The 18,781-nt window shown below is 39.8% G+C and overlaps 1 protein-coding gene across 2 annotated transcripts in view; it reads left to right on the top strand.

The window, feature by feature from the left end:
* The first annotated feature begins 1,649 nt into the window (after positions 1–1,649).
* Positions 1,650–18,781, top strand: part of MPHOSPH8 (M-phase phosphoprotein 8) — a 54,161-nt gene continuing 37,029 nt past the window's right edge. The window contains exons 1-2 of one of the 2 annotated variants that reach the window (XM_032403405.1): positions 1,650–1,981; positions 16,786–16,941. In XM_032403405.1, coding sequence (XP_032259296.1) covers positions 1,751–1,981; positions 16,786–16,941 — 387 coding nt within the window. In that variant the 5' untranslated portion in view covers positions 1,650–1,750. The remainder of the gene's footprint in view (positions 1,982–16,785; positions 16,942–18,781) is intronic. The other variant, XM_032403406.1, reaches the window with a different exon arrangement.

Genomic DNA, 18,781 nt, shown 5'->3' with positions numbered 1-18,781 from the left:
TACTTTAACATACAAAAATTCCTTTGGAAACTTCATCTCTACCCCTGCAAGATATATGTTGGCACTCATCCCCCAAGCATATGACCCACCAACACACATCTGAAGGATCTCATAATAAATGACATTTCCCAACAATAGCTAGCCCCCTCAAGGTCCTGGAAACCCTGCTTCCAAATTCCTTAGAAACTTACGCTATCCCCAACTCCCTCCCAACTTGAAAATACATAATGACCCCAGCGCAGCTCTCTAGAGCCCCAGAGGTCCTGTCCCCATGCTTTAATAAAACCACCTTTTTGCACCAAAGATGTCTCAAAAATTCTTTCTTGGCCATAGGCTTTGAACCCTAACATCTTTCCTACATCATCCAAATGGATCTAAAAGATCATAGATGATTCTTTAGTTAACCTCAGAGTTAATTTGAAAGAGTTAATCTTATAAATTAAGTCCACCATTCAAAGAAACAAAAATAAAAAGCTCTTTGGGGCGTCTGGCTGGCTCAGTGAGAAAAGCTTGCAACTCTTGATCTTCAGTTTGTGAGTTTGAGCCCCATGCTGGGTGTAGAGATTACTTAAATAAATAAAACTTTAAAGGAAATTAAAAAAATTAAAAGTTCTGGGGGCGCCTGGGTGGCACAGTCGATTAAGCTGCTGCCTTCGGCCTAGGTCGTGATCCCAGAGTCCTGGGATCAAGCCCCGCCTCAGGCTCCCTCTCCCCACTCATGCTCTCTCTCGCTAATAAATAAATAAAATCTTTTAAAAAAATTAAAAGTTCACTACCATAAAGACTTTATTTGCAATTCAAAGTGAGAAAAATATTTTACCCTTAAGTGGATTATCCTAGCAACTTTGGGTGACCTATCTTTGTCAATCCTGGACAAAATACTTTTATCGCGTCCTCTGATATTTTCAATGGGGAAAAAAATATCCCAAGAACTTGGAAAATAATTGTTTTGGGCCTGTTACTTAAAAAAATTTTTCCCTAACTTTAAACAATACTAAGATATAATAGCACTATGAGTTATGTTTGATTGTATCGTTCACACGCGTTAAACGAATCAAAATTACACATGCACTAATGGCCCGGCATTCCGTTCTGGCCCGCTCAGGTCTGGGCAGAAGGTGGGGGCTGCTTTCCTAGAAAGCCCCCCGTCGACACCGTCAGGAGCAACTGGAAGAGGGAAAAGACCCCGCGCAGCGTTCGGTCCCCTCAGGCGCTTGAGCTTCTCTTCCAGTCGGACTCCCGCGCTCTGGTGTTCCCCGGCCGCCCCTTCCCAACACGGGAAGCTCCCGAGCCCGCCTCTGCCGCCTGTGCCCCACTCAGCGCTGGAGCCCCAACCTCTCCGAGGGTCCACGTCAGCCTCACTCCTTTCTCCCCCGCGCCCTGACAAGCCCCTCCCCGCCCCCCTCCGTTCCCGCCCCACCCCCTAGGGGCTCCCAAACAACCCTTCCTCTCCCCTCCAGAGCCCTACCTACCGACCCTCTCTCACGGCCCCATCCGCCCCGCCCTTCCGCCGGGGCGCCCCCCTCAGCCCGCCCACCCGCTTCCCGTAGGCTCCGCGGGGGCTCCAGCGCGCCCGCCTCGATGTGATTGGTTTCAGTGTGTGTCGCTCCAGGGTCCCGAGTCCGCCATTGGCTGGTTTCCCTCGCAGCGTCACGCTGCCAGAGTGGATTAGGGCCAAGTGCGGAGCGCGAGGAACCGCTGGGGTGTGTGTCGCAGCAGCTCTTCCTCGGCGGTTTGCTGGGCTCCTGTTATGGCTGCGGTGGCGGCGGCGGCCGTTGCCGAGGGAGCGAGCATGAGTGCAGTTCCTGTTTCAGGTGCCGACAGCAATGGTGAGTCTCCTGAAGTCGAAGGAGAAGGTGTTGGAGCAGTGGGCGAAGAGAAGGACGCAACCACGAAAGGAGCGGAGGCAGTTGGAGACAGCGAGGAGGACGGAGAGGATGTGTTTGAGGTGGAAAAGATCCTGGACATGAAGACCGAGGGGGTACGTGTGCGCCAGGGGAGGCGAGGCTGGGCCTGCAGGGCTTGAAGTGGAGAAGCGGGGAGTGATGGGACTTCTGTGGAGGGTTGCGGCGCGAAGACGCAAAGCCCTCCCAGATTTCACGAGCTGGAAAAGACCAGCTTGTGCAGACACACGACGTAGGCGGGGGGAAAGGAACGTGACAGCTAGAGCCGACGCAAGCGTGCGAATCATGGGAGCAGTGCATTGACATTCCTGAACGGACTTTTGGGCTGTAGCTGTGAGGGTACGTTTCCAAGAAGTTTGAAAGGGTTGTGTGGCCCGGAGAGATGAAGCAGTTTAGGTTGCGGTGTGTGAGTGTCAAGGGTACAGACAGTTGGTGAAGGATATGTCATGGTCATCAATGTTTAGATACCTGATTGGGGCCACTGCTTTGTGCTGGAAAGGAGTGACTCTGAAATCGTGCTTCTCTTCATAGTCCAGCGTCCACGCCATCCTTTCAGTGTTTTCCAAAACCATGATCAATTTTCTGGTTTAAAATCTTTTGGCATTCCTCTTCGCCCTCAGAACCTCGCCCAAGAGGGTGGGATTTAAAGGTCTTCAAAACCTGACCATTATCTTCCCTGTCCTTGTTTACTATGTGATTGTAACCACACAGTAACACTTGAAATTCTTCATCACACTATGCCTTGGCGCTTACTGTTCTCTCTCCTCCTTCTCAAGTCTTTAAGGTGTTACTCCCTGAGGGTCAGTTTCTCAGTGAAATCCTTTTTTGACCCTGATCCCTGCAGGGTGAGGTGCTTCTTCAACTACGCCGTTGTAACACTTTGTTCAGACCTCTGTTTCAGCACTTAAAGCATTATTCTTTATATGTTTGTCTCTCCTGCTAGGTTATAGGCTCCTTTAATAAAGGGAATATGATTTTTATTAATTCTTGTATCACTGGTACTCAATCCAGTGCCTAGTATGCAGTAAGTGTTTTGTGTATATCAGATTATTAAATGAGTGAATGAATCATTGACTTCAGGCTGGGGTGAAGGAGAGTGGGTGGAAGGATGGACAGGGAAACAGTTTATTTCAGTAGGTAAGGTCTCACATGGTAGTTGGGTCTCTGTATTCTTTTTATTGTCTGTTATTTTCTGTTTGTCATGTGCTACGTTGTGTTAATTTTTTCGTCTATTTAACAAACTTTTTTTTTTTTTATCACATGCTGTGTGCTAGGTGCCGTGTTAGGTCCTGAGGATATAGAGATGAATTGTAGCATACACAGTTGCTGACACTGAAGAGTCTGTCTATTGGGAATAAATAATTGAAATCCAATGCCATTAATATTATTATTAGTTGCAATGAAGTAAAGATAAGAACTTTATTCGGTGTAATTTTCCCAAATATATTACAAAAGCGCCTTGAGATGAGAGTAGAGCCAATCTTGGACTGTTTTGTATCCCCTGCATTTAACACAGTGCTTGGCACATAGAAAATATTTAAAAAAATATTTGGTTAGGGGACTAATATCTTTAGAATTAAGGTGATTCACCTATTGGTATACTTTTTTTTTCTTTTTTTAAATTCATTTTAATTCCAATGTAATTAAATTCATACAATATTTAATATTCCTGGTCCCAAAGAATTGTAGGCACTGTACCCAAAGTCTCATATTCTAGTCAAAAGCGGGTGAAACTAAGAAGCTTAAGTGTTTAAGGCAGTAAAGGAGGGTTATTTATATCACTTTAGTGATGTAAAGTTGGGTGAAAATTCTAGTTCTCAGGGCCTTGTATTTTTAGGCGCTCTTGAGAATGAGTGATTTATAAGATGAAAAGTATTAGCTCAGCAGAACAGGACTGCATCGGTTACTTTTTAAGTACAGCTGAGTGAGCCAGCCAGTTGGAAAACATAAGGGTCCTGATAGAGTTTGTTTGGCCTCCTTATAGTCTTAAGGTCTATGGTATTTCTGTTGTTCATAAGCCGCCAGACTGTGGTATTCTGTTATTGACTAAGACAGTCATTATGGTGAGTGTTGACTTGCAGGAATAGCATTAATTCTAAATTTATATATTAGCCATGTTCTTCCTTTTGGTTTATTGCTAAATGTAATTTTTTATATGTTTTCAGAACAAATGAATCTGACAGATCTTGGGGTTTTGGCTTCAATTTTGAATTGGAGTCATTTTTACATAATAAAAAGCTGGCACTTGTTAATATTTATGGGAATTTGATTTTTTTAGTGTACAAATAAATATTTTAATTATACAACTTAGTAAATTATTACAATGCCAACACCTGTGTAACCTCCACCCAAGTCAGGAAATATTAGACTGCCAGCCCTAGAAACCTCTTTTGAATCCCCTTTCCCATCAGTATCCTCTTCCATCCCCCAAAATCACTGTCCTGAATTATTATATGGTAATAGCTTTCTTGCTTTTCTTTGTAATTTTTCCACCTAAGGATGCATTCCTTGGCACTTGAGTTTAGTTTTATCATAAAATATATAAAATAAATAAAAATTTTATTTTTATTTATTTACATTTATTTTTTAAAAGATTTATTTATTTACTTGAGAGAGAGCGAGAGAGAGTACAGAGGGAGAGGGAGAAGCAGACTCCCTGCTGAGCAGGGAGCCCGATGGAGGACTCAATCCCAGGACCCTGAGATCATGACCTGAGCTGAAGGCAGATGCTTAACTGACTAAGCCACCCAGGTGCCCCTGTCAATTTTAAAGCAACATTAAAGCCTGGGTGGCTCAGTCGGTTAAACATCCGACTCTGGATTTCAGCTCAGGTCTCGATCTCAGGGTCATGAGTTCAGGCCCTGAGTTGGGGAAGAGGGAAGATCACTGTCTTTGAGAGAGGAAGGATTTTTAGGAGAATGAGGTCATGTCTCCTCCATGAACATGAATTTTAAAACCTAATTTTGCCTTTCAGTCGACAAAGTATAAAATATTTACTATGTGGCAATTTACCAAAGTCTGCTGACTTTGGCTCTATAACCACTTACAGAATTATTAAGCCATTCACACTTTTTCTTTAAAAAATTATGTAATGTGCCCACTTTCACCACTGCTATTCAACACTGTACTGTACTGTAAGTTCTAGCCAGAGCAGTTAGATAAAGGAAGAAGTAAAACTATATGCACAGATGACATGATTCTCCATATAGAAAATCCCAAAGAATCACAAGAAAATTACTAGATGTAATAAATGAATTCAGCAAACTTGAAGGGTACAAGAATAACATAATAAAAGGTTGTATTTCCATATACATATAATGCACAATCCAAAAAGGAATTTTTTCCCTTCCAGTTTTAATTTTAATTCAGTTAGTTGACATATAGTCTGATATTGTTTCAGGTGTAATATAGTTATTCAATACTTCCATACACCACACTGTGCTCATGACAAGTGCATTCTTTAATGCCCATCACCTATTTAACCCATCCCCCCACCTTCCTCCCCTCTGGTAACCATCAGTTTGTTCTCTATAATTAATAGTCTCTTTTTTGATTTGTCTCAATCTCTCTCTCTTATTTTTTTTCCCTTTGCTTGTTTGTTTTCTTTGTTAAATTCCACATATGAGTGAAATCATATGGTATTTGTCTTCTCTGATTTATTTTGCTGAACATTATTCTCTCTGGCTCCATCTGTGTCATCACAAATGGCAAGATTTCATTCTCTCTATGGCTGAATAATATGCCATTGCATATATATGCCACATCTTCTTTATCCGTTTATCAATCGATGGACACAACAGGCTGTAAACATTGGGGTGCATGCATCTTTTTGAATTAGTGTTCTTGTATTCCTTGGGTAAATACCCTGTAGTGTGATTGCTAGATCATAAGATAGTTCTATTTTTAACTTGCCATTAGGTTTATATATAGCCTCTTCCGCATATGGCAGTCTGTATTAAGTTGATGGTTGTTTAAGTTTGAACCCATTCTTTTCTCCTCCCCTCTCCACGTTTTTAGGTATATGTTAGGTATATTTTATATCCTTTGTGTGTGTGTGAGTTCCCTGACTGAATTTTTACAGAAGTATTCATTTTTACTGCTTTTGTATTTCATACCTTTATACTGTCATTTTTGGTCTCTCCTTTCTACTCCAAGAGTCCCCTTTTATATTGCTTGCAGGGCTAATTTAAGGGTCTGGGAAACTCTTTTTGTTTTCTCTGGGAAACTCTTTATCGCTCCTTCTACTCTGAATGACAGCCTTGCTGGATAGAGTATTCTTGGCTGCAGATTTTTCCCATTCAGCACACTGAAAATATCATGCCACTTCTTTCTGGCTTGCCAAGTTTCTGCTGAAAAATCTCCTGTTAACCTTCTGGGCTTTCCCGTGTAAGTTACCACCTTCTTTTGTTTTGCTGCTTTTACGATTTTTTCTTTATCACTATATTTTGCAAATTTAATTACAATATGTCTTGGTGTGCATCTGCTTTGTGGATTTTGATTGGAGTTCTCTGTGCCTCCTGGTTCTGGATATCGGTTTCCTTCCCCAAATTAGGGAAGTTTTCAGATACTATTTCATTAAATAAATTTTCAGCCCCCTTTTCTCTGTCTTCTTCTGGGACTCCTATAATACAAATGTTGATTAATAGAGTCCCTAAGTTCCCAAAGTCTATTCTTGTTTTGTGTAATTGTTTTTCTCTTTTGTTCAGCTTGATTACTTTCCATTACTCTGTCTTCTAGGTTACTAATTCATTTCTCTGCTTCTTCCATCCTGCTATTCATTCCATCAAGCATGTTTCTCATTTCATTTATTGAGCCCTTTATCTCTGCTATGTTATTCCTTATCTCTGTGTTAAGGGTATCACTCATGTTTTCCACTCTTTTCTCAAGTCTAGTGAGTATCCTTATGATTATTCCTTTAAATTCTCTGTCAGGCATGTTACTTATATATGTTTCACTTAGATCTCTGGCTGTGGCCTTGTCCTGTTCTTTCATTTGGGATAAATTTCTCTGTCTCATTTTGTCTGTCTCTGTTTCTGTTAAGAAAGTCAGCTATGTCTTCTGCTCTTGAAAGTAGTGACTTTATGAAGAGGAGGTCCTGTTGTGCCCTTGCAGTGCAGTGTCCCCTGTTCACCAGAACCTGGCACTTAGAGCAGAGTATCGTATGTGTGTTGCTTATACCTTGCTGTTGTGTCTGAGTCACTTTTCCTTTCAGTGTAGTCGTTTGCACTGACACCTTGCCTGTTGTGGGCTGTGCTTGCTCTCTGTGGTATTAGTGGGACCCAGGTAGGCCAGCTCTGAAGGGGCGTGCACATCAGGGAACTTGGGAGTGGGCTGGTGTTGTTACCAAAATTTGGGTTGGGTCAGTAGTCCTATGCTGGATCCCCTGAAGTGCTGTGGTAGCTGGGGGCTGTGCACTGGGGTGGCAGAGGGTACAAGGCTGGGCATGGTGCATGAGAATGGCTGGGTATGGCTGGGCCCCAGCACACGATGGTGGGTGGGGGTGTGTGGCTGGGTGCAATGCACTGAGTGTGTGGGCGGGGTACGCATGCCTTTAATAACTCCCTGAGCCCAAGGCTAGCAGGCTTGGAGTGGGCAAGTCCTGAGGAGAACTCATGGGCATAGCATACTGCTAGCAGGTCAGGTAGCAAGTGTCTGTGCAGCTCCTCTTCCTGCATGTGGCTCTGTATTTATGCTGGCGGGTGGGGGAAGAAAATGGCACCCATGATTTTCTTTGTTTTCAAAGAAGTCCTCCAACATGGTCTGAAATCAGTATGAACAGATCTGTCTCCCGTTTGCTCCTGGTGTTCTTTTTTTCTTTTTTTCTTTTTTAGATTTTATTTATTTATTTGAGAGAGAGAGAGCACAAGCAGGGGGAGTGCAGAGGGAGAGGGAGAAGCAGGCACCCTGATGATGAACAGGGAACCCGACATGGGGCTCAATCCCAGGACCCTGGTATCATAACCAGCTGAGCCACTCAGGCACCCCTGCCTGCCCCTGGTATTCTATAAACTGCTGTTTTTATATTGCCTGTCCTCGTGCTCCTGTCTCTTTAAGGACATCGACCCAGCTATCACTCACCCTGGTGGCCAGTGTAACACTGAAGTCAGCTGACTTTTAAAGCTCCAGGCTCCAACCCCCTCTGGTGTTACAAGTTCACAGAATTCAGCTCCTCCAAACATTAAGGGGGTTAGTCTTCCCCATGTGAGGTCCCTGGTGCAAAGACTTGTTTTTCTGCCCTATTCTCACACACTGCTCCCTCACTCCTGCAGGCAGCCTCTCTCCACCTTTCTGACCTTTCAGACCTTTCAGATGCAGCTTCTTTATATTTAGTTGTGGAGTTTGTTCTGCCAGTCTTCAGATCACTCTCCAGTTTATTGTCTTGGATGTGGATGATATCTAGTTGTAAACATGGGACAGGGTGAACTCAGGGTCCTCCTACTCCACCATCTTCCTAAGCTCCTCCCAAAAAGGAAATTAAGAAAACAATTCCAGGGCGCCTGGGTGGCTCAGTGAGCTAAGTGTCCCAACTCTTGGTTTCGGCTTAGGTCATGATCTCATGGGGGTCGTGGGATTGAGCCCCCGTGTTGGGCTCAGGACTCAGTGGTGAGTCTGCTTGAAGATTCTCTCCCTCTTCCCCTTCCCCAACACATGCATGCGCACACTCTCAAATAAATAAATCTTAAAAAAAAGAAAACAATTCCATTTATAACAGCATCTAAAAGAATAAAATACTTTTTTTTTCTTTAAAGATTTTATTCATCTGAGAGAGAGTGAGAGCAAGAGAGATCACAGAGGGAGAGGGAGAAGGAGACTGGCTGCTGAGTGGGGAGCCTGATGCAGGGCTCGATCCCAGGACCCAGAGATCATGACCCATGCCGAAAGCAAATGCTCAACTGACGGAGCCACCCAGGCGCCCCTAAAAGAATAAAATACTAAGGGGCCCCTGGGTGGCTCAGTCAGTTAAGCGTCTGCCTTCAGCTCAGGTCATGATCCCAGAGTCCTGGGATTGAGCCCCACGTCAGGCTTCCTGCTCAGTGGGGAGTCTGCTTCTCCCTCTCCCTCTGCCTCTCTCCCCTTGCTTGTGCTCTCTTTGTCTCTCTCTCAAAAATAAATAAATAAATAAATAAATAAATAAATAAATAAATAAATAAATAATTTTTAAAAAAGAATAAAATACTTAGGAATAAATTTAGCCAACAATGTAAAAGACTTGCAAACTTACTACAAATCTTCAATGATCAAAACAGTATGGTACTGGCATAAGGACAGACATAGAAAATCCAAAAATGAACCCATACATCTATGGCCTATTGATTTTTCATAATGGGTATCAAGTCCAATCAATAGGAAAACCAAGTGTGCTGAAACAGCTGGATTTCCATATGCAAAAAAGGAAAGCTGGACCCTACCTCACACCTTATACAAAAATTAACTCAAAATGAATGAAAGACCTAAATTGAAGAGGTAAAACCATAAAATTCTTAGAAGGAAACATAGGTGTAAATATTCAGGACCTTGGATTTGACAATGCAATCTTGGATATAACTCCAAAAACACAAACAAAAGAAAAAATAGGTAAAAGGACTTCATCAAAATTAAAAACTTTTTGTGTATCAAAGAACAGTATCAACATAGTGAAAAGGCAACCCACAGAACTGAAGAAAATATTTGCAAATCACATCTGACAAGGGATTAATATCCATAATATATAAACAACCCCTATAATTCAAAAACAGCACAAAATTTTAAAAAACAGAAACAAAAAACAAGACAAACAACCTACTTAAAAATGGGCAAAGGATTTGATTAAACATTTCTCTACAGATACACAAATGGCCAATAAGCGTATGAAAAGGTGCTGAACATCCTTAGTCCTTAGGGAAATGCACATCAAAACCATGAGATACGGGGCGCCTGGGTGGCTCAGATGGTTAAGCGTCTGCCTTCAGCTCAGGTCATGATCCCAGCGTCCTGGGATGGAGCCCCGCATCGGGCTCCCTGCTCAGTGGGGAGCCTGCTTCTCCCTCTCCCTCTGCCTCTCTCCCTGCTCATGCTCTCTCTCTCTCTGTATCTCTGTGTCTATTTATGAATAAATAAAATCTTAAAAAAAAAAACCATGAGATACTACCTTACACCAGTTACTAGATGACTATAATAAAACAAACAAAAACATAGAAAACAAGTGTTTGTGAGAATGTGGAGAGATTAGATCCTTCTTACTCTGGTGGTGAGAATGTAAAATGGTAAAGCTACTGTGGAAAATAGTTTGGCTATTCTTCAAAAAGTTAAACAGAATTACCTCATGGCCCAGCAGTTCTGCTCCTTGGTATATACCCAAAAGAACTGAAAACAGGAACTCAAACAGGTATTTGTTCAACCATGTCCAGTAGAGCATTGTTCACAGTAGCCAATAAATGGAAAACAACCAAGTGTCTATCAACAGGTGAATGAATAAACAAAATGTGGTGTATATATATATATATAATGAAATATTTTTCATTCTTAAAAGGGAAGGAAATTCTGACACATTCTATAACATGAACCCCTGAAAACATTATGGTAGGTGAAATAAGCCAGAAGCAGAACATATATTGCATGATTCCACTTACATGAAGTACCTAGAATAAGTAAATTCACAGAGACATAAAGTAGAATGATGGATACCAGGGGCTCAGGGGAAGGGGAATTACTGTTTAATAGGGACAGTTTCATTTTGGAAAGATGAAAAAGTTCTAGAGGTGGACAGTCATGATAACTGCATGTCTATGTGAATGTACTTAATGCCATTTCTGTCTCTATGAATTTACCCTTAAAAATAGTTAAAATGGCAAATTTTAAGATGCATATACCAAAAAACATATATAAAACTACAATAAAATTTTAAAATTACCTATTGTCTTTTGCCCATTTTCTCACTCACTTATAAGAATTTTTCTTTTTAATGTTTTATGGCTATCAAATCTTAATCGTATATATTCCAAATTTTTGCTTCTCCAAATTTCTAGTTTATTTTTTTTGCTCAATACCCAATCTGACTGAGAAGCAGGAATATATGAAATAGTTTTCCACATGTACTGCAGAGCACCATACTAGCTTACACTTAACACCTACCTGATTTTATTCATACAACCACTGAGGCAATAAGCTTCCCAAACCAAAGCCAAGTGCTCCTCCCTCCCCATTTACCCTTCAACATGCCTATACTGCCTTTCAGTCATTCTTGTTACCTATAGAAAGACCAACATCAGCACCTAGTAGGATTGGAAACTAAGAAATAATGGGAAAAGAGTAGATTTAGATTAACTTTGAAAAGATAATCCTGAAAATCTCATGATATTTTTTTTTTAAAGATTTTATTTATTTATTTGACAGAGACACAGCGAGAGACGGAACATAACAGTGGGAGTGTGAGAGGGAGAAGCAGGTTTCCTGCGGAGCAGGGAGCCCGATGTGGGGCTCGATCCCAGGACCCTGGGGTCATGACCTGAGCCGAAGGCAGACGCTTAACGACTGAGCCACCCAGGCGCCCCAAAATCTCATGATTTTAAAATAATAACTAAGTCTAAATTGATACAGTTTTATGGTTCAGTTACATAACAGGGTGAGGGGACAGTGCTTATATCAGCTAAGAGTATATGCACATGCTTTTTAGGTAGGCTCCATGCTGTGCACTAGAATGTGTTAACCTGCATCCACCTTTGACATTTTACACACCGTCCTCACAGTGTTGGATAATATGCAGAGGCGCGTTAAGTGCCCTTGGGTTTTAATTTCAGCTGAATTACTCTAGCTGTATAATTTTTACTAGTTACTTTATCTAGAAGCTTCAGTTTCCTTCTCTATAAAATGAGTAATAGTACTTTACGGGGTTGTTGTAAAGATTAAATGAGCTAATAAATGCCAAGATTTAGTCCATGCATGACAGATTATAAAACGCTTGATACAAATTTAATTCTTCTTTTGATTTGTTTTCAACTATTTAAAAATGTAAAACCCATTCTTAGCTCCCAGGATGACTAAACCAAAATGGGTGGCAGGCCCTGCTACAGTTTGCTGACCTCTGATACACAGAGATGAGGTCTTTTATCTGGTGGAAATGTAAATTAGAGCATCTTTTCTGGAAGTGTGTTTTCTGGCAGTGTGTTTTAACAGTGTTTAGGTGGCTTTATTATTTGATCCCATTGATCTCTCTTTGGGGAATTTATTCTAGAGATCTGATCAAAGATGCACTAGTAGGTAACAGCTTTGCTTATGAAAACAAAAATCAGAAACAAAACAACCTTTGGTTTCCAAAGGGATAGTTTTTGTTGTGTTTTTTATTGTATTTAGAACCATCAGTAAAAATCATGCTTTTGAAAATACTAAAACAAGAGGTGTTCCATATCTAAGTGAAAAAAACAAAGTATTATACCAGTGTTTTAAACAATATATGTAAAATACATATTTATAGTTACATTTGTAAATATAAAGGATGAAGGAAATAGATGAAATTATTATCAATATGGGTGATTTTTAGTTATTTTTTTAAAGATTTTATTTATTTATTTGACAGAGAGAGACATAGCGAGAGAGGGAACACAAGCAGGGGGAGTGGGAGAGGGAGAAGCAGGCCTCCCGCGGAGCAGGGAGCCCGATACGGGGCTTGATCCCAGGACCCTGGGATCATGACCTGAGCCGAAGGCAGACGCTTAACGACTGAGCCACCCAGGCGCCCCTATGGGTGATTTTTAAAATACTTTTATTTTTTAAATTTTATTTAAAATCAATTAACATGTAGTGTATTATTAGTTTCAGAGGTAGAGTTTAGTGATTCATCAGTTGCATATAACACCCAGTGCTCGTTATATCAAGTGCCGTCCTTAATGCCCATCACCCAGTAATTCCATCCCCTCCCAGCAACCCTCAGTTTGTTTCCTATAGTTCAGAGTCTCTCTTTTTTTTTTTTTTTTTTAAAGATTTATTTATTTATTTATTTGAGAGAGAGAGAATGAGAGAGAGCAAGCACATGAGAGGGGGGAGGGTCAGAGGGAGAAGCAGACTCCCTGCCGAGCAGGGAACCCGATGCGGGACTCGATCCAGGGACTCCAGGATCATGACCTGAGCCGAAGCCAGTCGCTTAACCAACTGAGCCACCCAGGCGCCCTAGTTCAGAGTCTCTTATGGTTTGTCTCCCTCTCTGATTTTGTCTTATTTTATTTTTCCCTCCCTTCCCCTGTGTTCATCTGTAAAATTCTGCATATGAGTGAAATTGCATGATAATTGTGTTTCTCTGACTGACTTATTTCACTTAGCAAAATACCCTCTAGTTCCCTCATGTCATTGCAGATGGCAAGATTTCATTCTTTTTGATGGCTGAGTAATATTCCAGTGTGTGTGTGTGTGTGTGTGTGTGTGTGTGTGTGTGTGTACACACACATACACACCACATCTTCTTGATCCATTCAGCTTGTCGATGGACATCTGGGCTCTTTCCATAGTTTGGCTATTGTGGACATTGCTGCTATAAACATTGGGGTGCAGGTGCCCCCTTTAAATCACTATGTTTGTATCCTTTGGGTAAATACCTAGTAAGCAATTGCTGGTCATAGGGTAATTCTATTTTAACTTCTTGAGGAACCTTCATACTGTTTTCTAGAGTGGCTGCACCAGTTTGCATTCCCACCAACAATGTAAGAGGGTTCCCTTTTCTCTGCATCCTTGCCAACATCTGTTGTTTCCTGAGTTGTTAATTTCAGCCATTCTGACTGGTGTGAGGTGGTATCTCATTGTGTTTTTGATTTGTATTTCCCTGATGATGAGTGATGTTGAGCATTTTTTCATGTGTCTGTTGGCTATTTGTATGTCTTCTTTGGAGAAATGTCTGTTCGTGTATTCTGCCCATTTCTTGATTGGATTATTTGTTTTTTGGGTGTTGAGTTTGGTAAATTCGTTATAGATTTTGGATACTAGCCCTTTATCTGATAAGACATTTGCAAATATATTCTCCCATTCTGGAGGTTGTCTTTTAGTTTTGTTGATTGTTTCCTATCTTGATGAAGTCCCAATAGTTCATTTTTGCTTTATTTCCTTTGTCTCTGGAGACCTTTCTAGTAAGAAGTTTCTGCACCTGAGGTCAAAGACGTTGCTGTCTGTGTTCTCCTTCAGGATTTTGATGGATTCCTATCTCACATTTAGGTCTTTCATCCATTTGTGTTTATTTTTGTGTATGATGTAAGAAAATGGTCCAGTTTCATTCTTCTGCATGTGGCTGTCCAGTTTTCCCAACACCATTTGTTGAAGAGACTTTTTTTCTTTTTTCTTTTTAAAGATTTTATTTATTTGACAGAGAGAGACACAGCGAGAGAGGGAACACATGCAGGGGGAGTGGGAGAGGGAGAAGCAGGCTTCCCGCGGAGCAGGGAGCCCGATGTGGGGCTCGATCCCAGGACCCTGGGACCATGCCCTGAGCCAAGGCAGACGCTTAATGACTGAGCCACCCAGGTGCCCCGAGACTGTTTTTTCTATTGGATATTCTTTCCTGCTTTGTCAGAGATTAGTTGACCATAGAGTTAAGGGTCCATTTCTGGGTTCTCTATTCTATTCCACCGTCTTGATGATTACAGCTTTGTAATACAGTGATGTCTGGAATTGTGATGCTCCCAGCTTTGGTTTTCTTTTTCAACATTCCTCTGGCAATTTGGGGTCTTTTCTGTTTCCATACAAATTTTAGGATTGTTTGTTCCAGCTCTGTGAAAAATGTTGATGGTATTTTGATAGGGATTGCATTGAATGTGTAGATTGCTTTGGGTAGCATAGACATTTTAACAATATTTTTCTTCCAGTCCATGAGCATGGAATGTTTTTCCATTTCTCTGTGTCTTCCTCAATTTCTTTCATAAGTGTTCTTACGAAAGTTTTCAGAATACAGATCTTTTACCTCTTTGGTTAGGTTTATTCCTAGGTATCTTATGGGTTTTGGTGTGATTGTAAGTGGGATCAATTCCTTGCTTTCTCTTTCTTGTGTCTCATTGTTAGTGTATAGAAATGCAGCTGACTTCTGTGCATTGATTTTATATCCTGCCACTTTGCTGAATCGCTGTATGAGTTCTAGCAATTTTGGGGTGGAATCTTTTGGGTTTTCAACATAGAATATCATGTCATCTGAGAAGAGTGAAAGCTTTATTTCTTCTTTGCTGATTTGGATGCCTTTTACTTCTTTTTGTTGTCTGATTGCTGTACTGTGTTGAACAACAGTGGTGAGAGTGGACATCCCTGTTGTGTTTTCAACCTTTGGGGTAAAGATCTCATTTTTCCACGTTGAGGATGATACTCGCTTTGGGTTTTTCGCATATGGCTTTTATGATATTTAGGTATATTCCCTCTATCATCTATGGGTGATTTTTGTTTTTTTCCTTTTTATTGATTTTCAAAGATTACACATTGCTTATGTAATCAGAGAAAGACCTCAATCTTCAATTTATGAAAAGTAGATCAGCAATGCTGTTTGTTTATTTTAATTCTTAAAAATTGAGGTATAATTGACATATACTATTAATATTAGTTTCAGGTGTACAACATAATGATTCGATATTTTTATGCATTGCAAAATCATCACAATAAGTCTAGTTAATATCTGTCACCTTACATATTTAAAAAAATTTTTTTTCCTGTGATGAAAACTTTTAAGATCTGCTTTCTTGGCAACTTTTAAGTATGCAGTACAGTAGTAGTCACCATGCTGCTCATTACATCCCCGTGACTTAGTTTATGATTGGAAGTGTGTAACTTTTGACCCCCTTCATCCATTTCTTCTACCCCAAACCCCTGCCTCTGGCAACTTCCCGTCCTTTCTCTTTTTCTATGAGCTTGGGTTTTTGTTTTGTTTTGTTTCCTTCCATACATAATTGAGATTATGTAGTATTTGTCTTTCTCTGTCTTGCTTATTTTACTTACTATAGTGTCCTTGAGGTCCAAACATGTTGCCAGTGGCAAGATTGGATTCCTTTTTATGGCCAAATAATATTCCATTGTGTGTGTGCGTGTGTGTGTGTGCGCGCGCGCGTGTGTGCGTGCGCATTTTTTCATTCATCTGTTGAGGATACTTGGGCTATTTCTACTTTTTGGCTATTGAAGTGATAATGCAGTGAACATGGGTGTACATGTATCTTTTTGAGTTAGTGTTTTTGTTTTCTTCAGATAAATACCCAGAAGTGGAATTGCTGGATCTATGGTAGGTTTTTTTGTTTTTGTTTTTGTTTTAATTTTTTGAGGAACCTTTTTACTGTTTTTGCATAGTGGCTACACCAGTTTGCATTCTTACCAACAGTGCACAGGGGTTTTCTTTTTTTCTAATCCTTTCTAATACCTGTTATTTCTTTTCCTTTTGATAATAAGAGGATGAGGTGAGATCTCATTGTGGTTTTGATACGCATTTCCCTGATGATTAGTGATGTTGAGCATCTTCTCATATATTTGTTGGCCATTTGTATGTCTTCTTTGGAAAAATGTCTATTCACATCTGCCCACTTTTTAGTCAGATTGTTTCTTTGTTATTGAGTTGTATGAGTTCTTTATATATTTGGGGTATTATTAACCCATTATCAGATACGTGATTTGGAAATATTTTCCAATACAGTAGGTTGCTTTTTCATTTTGTTGGTGGTTTCCTTTGTAGTAAAGAAGCTTTTTAGTTTGGTATAGTTTCATTTGTTTATTTTTAGTTTTGTTGTGACACTTTTTTCTTAAATGCACTTGCTTCAGGAGATTAACATGCTTTATAATGATATTAATCTCCATTTCAAGTTCATTCGTATATTCTCAGGATTGTGTGTTTCTGGAAAGTTAATCATTTAAATTATCAAATTTAATGTCCTTTATTTGCCTGTTTTTAATTCTGTAACAGGGTAAAATCCTTTACAAAGTTCGATGGAAAGGATACACATCAGATGATGATACCTGGGAGCCTGAGATTCATCTTGAGGACTGTAAAGAAGTTCTTCTCGAATTTAGGAAGAACGTTGTGGAGAACAAAGCTAAGCCGGTCAAGAAGGATATTCAGGTATCATGTTTTATTTCATATTTCTTTTTTTTAGTATAACAAACTTACTATAAATTTTACTGACATAAGGAATGTGCAGCAAAGAATTTACAAATAGGGGCGCCTGGGTGGCTTAGTCAGTTAAGTGTCTGCCTTTGGCTCAGGTCATGATCCCAGGGTCCTGGGATCTAGCCCCACGTTGGCTCCCTGCTCACTTGGGAGCCTGTTTCTCCCTCTCCCTCTTCCCCCCTGCTCCCTAAGCTCGTGCTCTCTCTCTCTTTCTCTTGCTCTCTCAAAGTCTTTTTAAAAAATTACAAATAATAAAATATATAGTATTCTGTATATCGTAAATTCTGTATAGCCAGTTGATTCTCACAGAATGCTTAAATTGATTTTTGCCAGACTCTTCCTTCTGTAGTCAATCTATGATCACAGTTGACAAACAAGTATAGTTTGGACATGTTGATTATACTTTTCTTTTAGTTAAGAGTAAGGTGAAAGTGGGGAAGTTAAAAACATGTCAGAACTTTATTTGTTCATCCATGGTATGACCATCTTGTTTTTGTGTATCTTAGGAACATTTTTTGTAGTATTCATGTTGCTACTATAGATAATAATAATGATAATAATAATAGTAAACAATTGTTTTAATTTGCATTATCAACATATTATGTCTGATTTTTCTGCTAATTAAAATAAGTCTTAGATCATTTTATAAAGCTATAAATTTTAATCTATTAGATATTATTCACAGATCTGATTACCCAGGTCTTTTGTTTTTCTCTTCTCTTCCCACTTTAGTTTTTAGCTACTTTATTGCTTTTTAGTAAACTCTTTCGGATGGTAAGGAAGGATTAAGAGATCAAAGGAGCGCAGATAAATTAAACTTTTTTTAAAAAAAGATTTATTTATTTAGAAAGAGAGAGTGCGAGCAAGGTGAGGGGCAGAAAGAGAGGAAGAGAGAGAATCCCAAGCAGTCTCCACACACACGATCAATTGACACAGGGCTTGATCTCTCGACCCTGAGATCATGATCTGAGCTGAAATCAAGAGTCTGATGCTTAACCGACTGAGCCACCCAGGTGCCCCAGATAAGTTAAACTTATATCATCAGCAGTTTGGAAAAAGATTTCATGGTGGGCTAGAGTGGGTTATTATTAAAACAGATGCAAAAACTTGGAGTAAGGGTTTTCTTCTTTCTATTGTTTTATCCTTGGTCCTCTTATTCCACAAATAATTGAATTGGATTTATGTATAAATCTTGTAAGAATTTCCTGTTGTACTTTTCCATGTAAATTTCCTTTATAGCTTCTATTTATAAATTGAACCAACTCTTACTCAACTTTTTGATTTTGCTTTTAGTTTTCTTTTTCATTAGAAATTATTGTAATTTTTTTAGAATACTCGCAGAGCTTCTGGGACTTAGAAATATATAGTGAAAATTTTTCACAAAAGAAGCCTCTATTTTAAGGACTGAATGTTTATCTTCTCTCCCTACAGTTTGAGTTTCAACCAAAACAATATTAGGACCCAATTTTGAGTGATTGTAGTGGTTTTTAATAATAATAACAATAACAAGGCAGCTTGTATTTACCGAGCACTTATACTGTGTATGTGCCAAACACTGGGTCACCACTTTATGTGCATCAAGATGAGAAACTGAGGTTTAGATAAGTAACCATAGCTCAGGTTAATCAGTTAGTAATGATAGAGCCAGGCAGTTACATTCTTAACCATTATGGTAGGTTGCCTTTTAGTTTGGGCTATAGCTTGAAATCCATTGAGAATAGTGGACTCAGTTTTTTAAATTTTTTTATAGTGGCAAGGTCTTTTGGTTTTTAAATTTCTTTTTTTTTTTTTT

This window comes from Phoca vitulina, unplaced genomic scaffold (genome assembly GCF_004348235.1).
Source record: "Phoca vitulina isolate PV1807 unplaced genomic scaffold, GSC_HSeal_1.0 scaffold5, whole genome shotgun sequence".
In the NCBI taxonomy this organism is placed as follows: domain Eukaryota; kingdom Metazoa; phylum Chordata; class Mammalia; order Carnivora; family Phocidae; genus Phoca; species Phoca vitulina.
This window is presented reverse-complemented; position numbering and strand designations above follow the sequence as displayed.